We start from the raw sequence: 1,791 nt of genomic DNA, 5'->3' as shown, positions 1-1,791 counted from the left end.
GGGGCTTTTCCCAACCCGGAAAAGCCCCCGGGAAGTCCCCCGGGCCGGGAATTCCCCGGGGGGCCCGGGCTCGATGGAAAACCTTTCCCCCTTTGGCCCGATGCAGGAGTACAGCTAGGCGAGTTGGGGGAAGAAAGTTAGGTTTGCTTTTGTTAAAGTGCGTGGTTTGTGAGCTAAACAAGGCATGGTTGCATGATCTTGGATAGACCCGACCGTCTGAAACCCTACTGCGTACATAGATACCTTTTCCACTTCACTCCCCGCCGTCCCACGCAACATCAGCAATTATGGGCCCTTTCCCAAACCTTAACAACCCACCCCCACCCATATTAATTACCCAAAGCCTCCTCCCTTACCCGACGTGGTGCGGTGTCCCCGGTGGTGATGGGACTGCGTCACAGCCGCCACCAGGAACACATGGCCATGTTGCTCCACCAACACCGCGTCCTCCACCCGCGCCACGTCCACAGCCGCCGCCCGCTCGACGAAGCCCTCCACTTGGACGGACCCGAGGCCGCCCGCGCTCCAGAACAGGACACGAGACACCGTCCTGCGTCGTTAGGCTCGTCGTTACGTCTGTGAAGGTGAACGGTGAAGAAGCGACAACGTGACTCTTTCTTTCCGTTTTTGTAAAGTGAAGACTGAAAATCAGAATCGTGAGCGTTTCCCGAACACCATACTAATCCACAATCCAAAAATAGGAAACAGAATCTAACTTGATACACCGCTAAATCATTGCAAAGCAAGTAATCCAATTTTTTTTACCGTATTGCCGGTCCACGGAATCAATCTCTTCGAAGAGGCGAGTTGCAGCGTGAAAAGATAAACCCAGCTTCGTGCGGCGGAATAAATGCTCAGCTTCAGGTCGCCGTTCTGGCGTACGTTTTGTAAGCCTGTCTCCTGCGTTCAGCTCTTGGTAAGTCTATGCGAAAGGAGGGAAAGCAAGAGGAAATTAGCAGCAAAGCAAAGTAAACAAAAAATGGCAAACGTTTAGGGGTTGCAGATGAAGTACACGAATAAATTAATATACAATATTGGAAGAATAATTAATCAATGTTGACTATCTCTAAGATCATCATAAAACATTTTTTCCCTAGCAAATTTCCATAAACGTTTTTCAACAAGACTTACGACAAGCTGCCCATCTATCATTTCGAAAACGACTGTGTTGCTTTGACTACAGCTGTTGTTTTCATCGGATGCTGACATGACCACGAACGCCTGTTGAAAGGACAAAGCTCCAGGTTAATATGCAATTAAAGAATTTCAAAGATAATTTTAAAACACGGTTCTTACGATGTGATATTACGATGCTATGGGGTGGGCTGAATATCAAAAGCGTATTAATCGCAAAAGGAAAAGACCTGTACAAATAAAAAAAATATAAACACAAATACAAATATACAAATTCGAAAATGCACATAAACGAAAAAAAAGAACATTCAAAAACTACAGCTACTTTACCTGTTCAAGGGTTTCAAAAAAGACCCAAAATCATGCCCGTACCAGACCGTGGAGGTCTGAAGGGTTCAAGGGCGCCCGAAGGGGAAATCGAACTCGAATAAAGTGGAATCGCAGTCCTTTCCCAATCATGACGACGTAAGACGTTTGGAGCCCCTGTGGGAAGTTTTCTTCGATTTTGACTTATATTTCCTTGATGTTTTAAAAATCCGAGGAGGGAAAAACCCGCCCAATTCTCTTTATTTTCCTTTTGTAGGGTTTTGCTTCTAAGGGTTTTTAATCTAATCACTTGTCTATGCCCAATTCCTAAACAACACTTAAATCCACTAA

At 45.8% G+C, this 1,791-nt stretch overlaps 1 protein-coding gene across 1 annotated transcript; it reads right to left on the bottom strand.

Annotated features, from left to right (window-relative positions):
• Positions 1-356: 356 nt before the first annotated feature.
• On the bottom strand, positions 357-1,227 carry LOC119570651 (the record flags this gene model as incomplete). The annotated part of the gene is made up of 3 exons (XM_037918304.1): positions 1,132-1,227; positions 766-922; positions 357-576 (listed from the first exon to the last, which is right to left on the bottom strand). Coding segments are annotated over exons 1-3 (455 nt in total), but the record flags the coding sequence as incomplete, so codon positions are not given.
• Between the last annotated feature and the right edge of the window lie 564 nt (positions 1,228-1,791).

The sequence above is a fragment of the Penaeus monodon genome, unplaced genomic scaffold, assembly GCF_015228065.2.
Source record: "Penaeus monodon isolate SGIC_2016 unplaced genomic scaffold, NSTDA_Pmon_1 PmonScaffold_3450, whole genome shotgun sequence".
NCBI classification, from domain to species: Eukaryota; Metazoa; Arthropoda; class Malacostraca; order Decapoda; family Penaeidae; genus Penaeus; species Penaeus monodon.
This window is presented reverse-complemented; position numbering and strand designations above follow the sequence as displayed.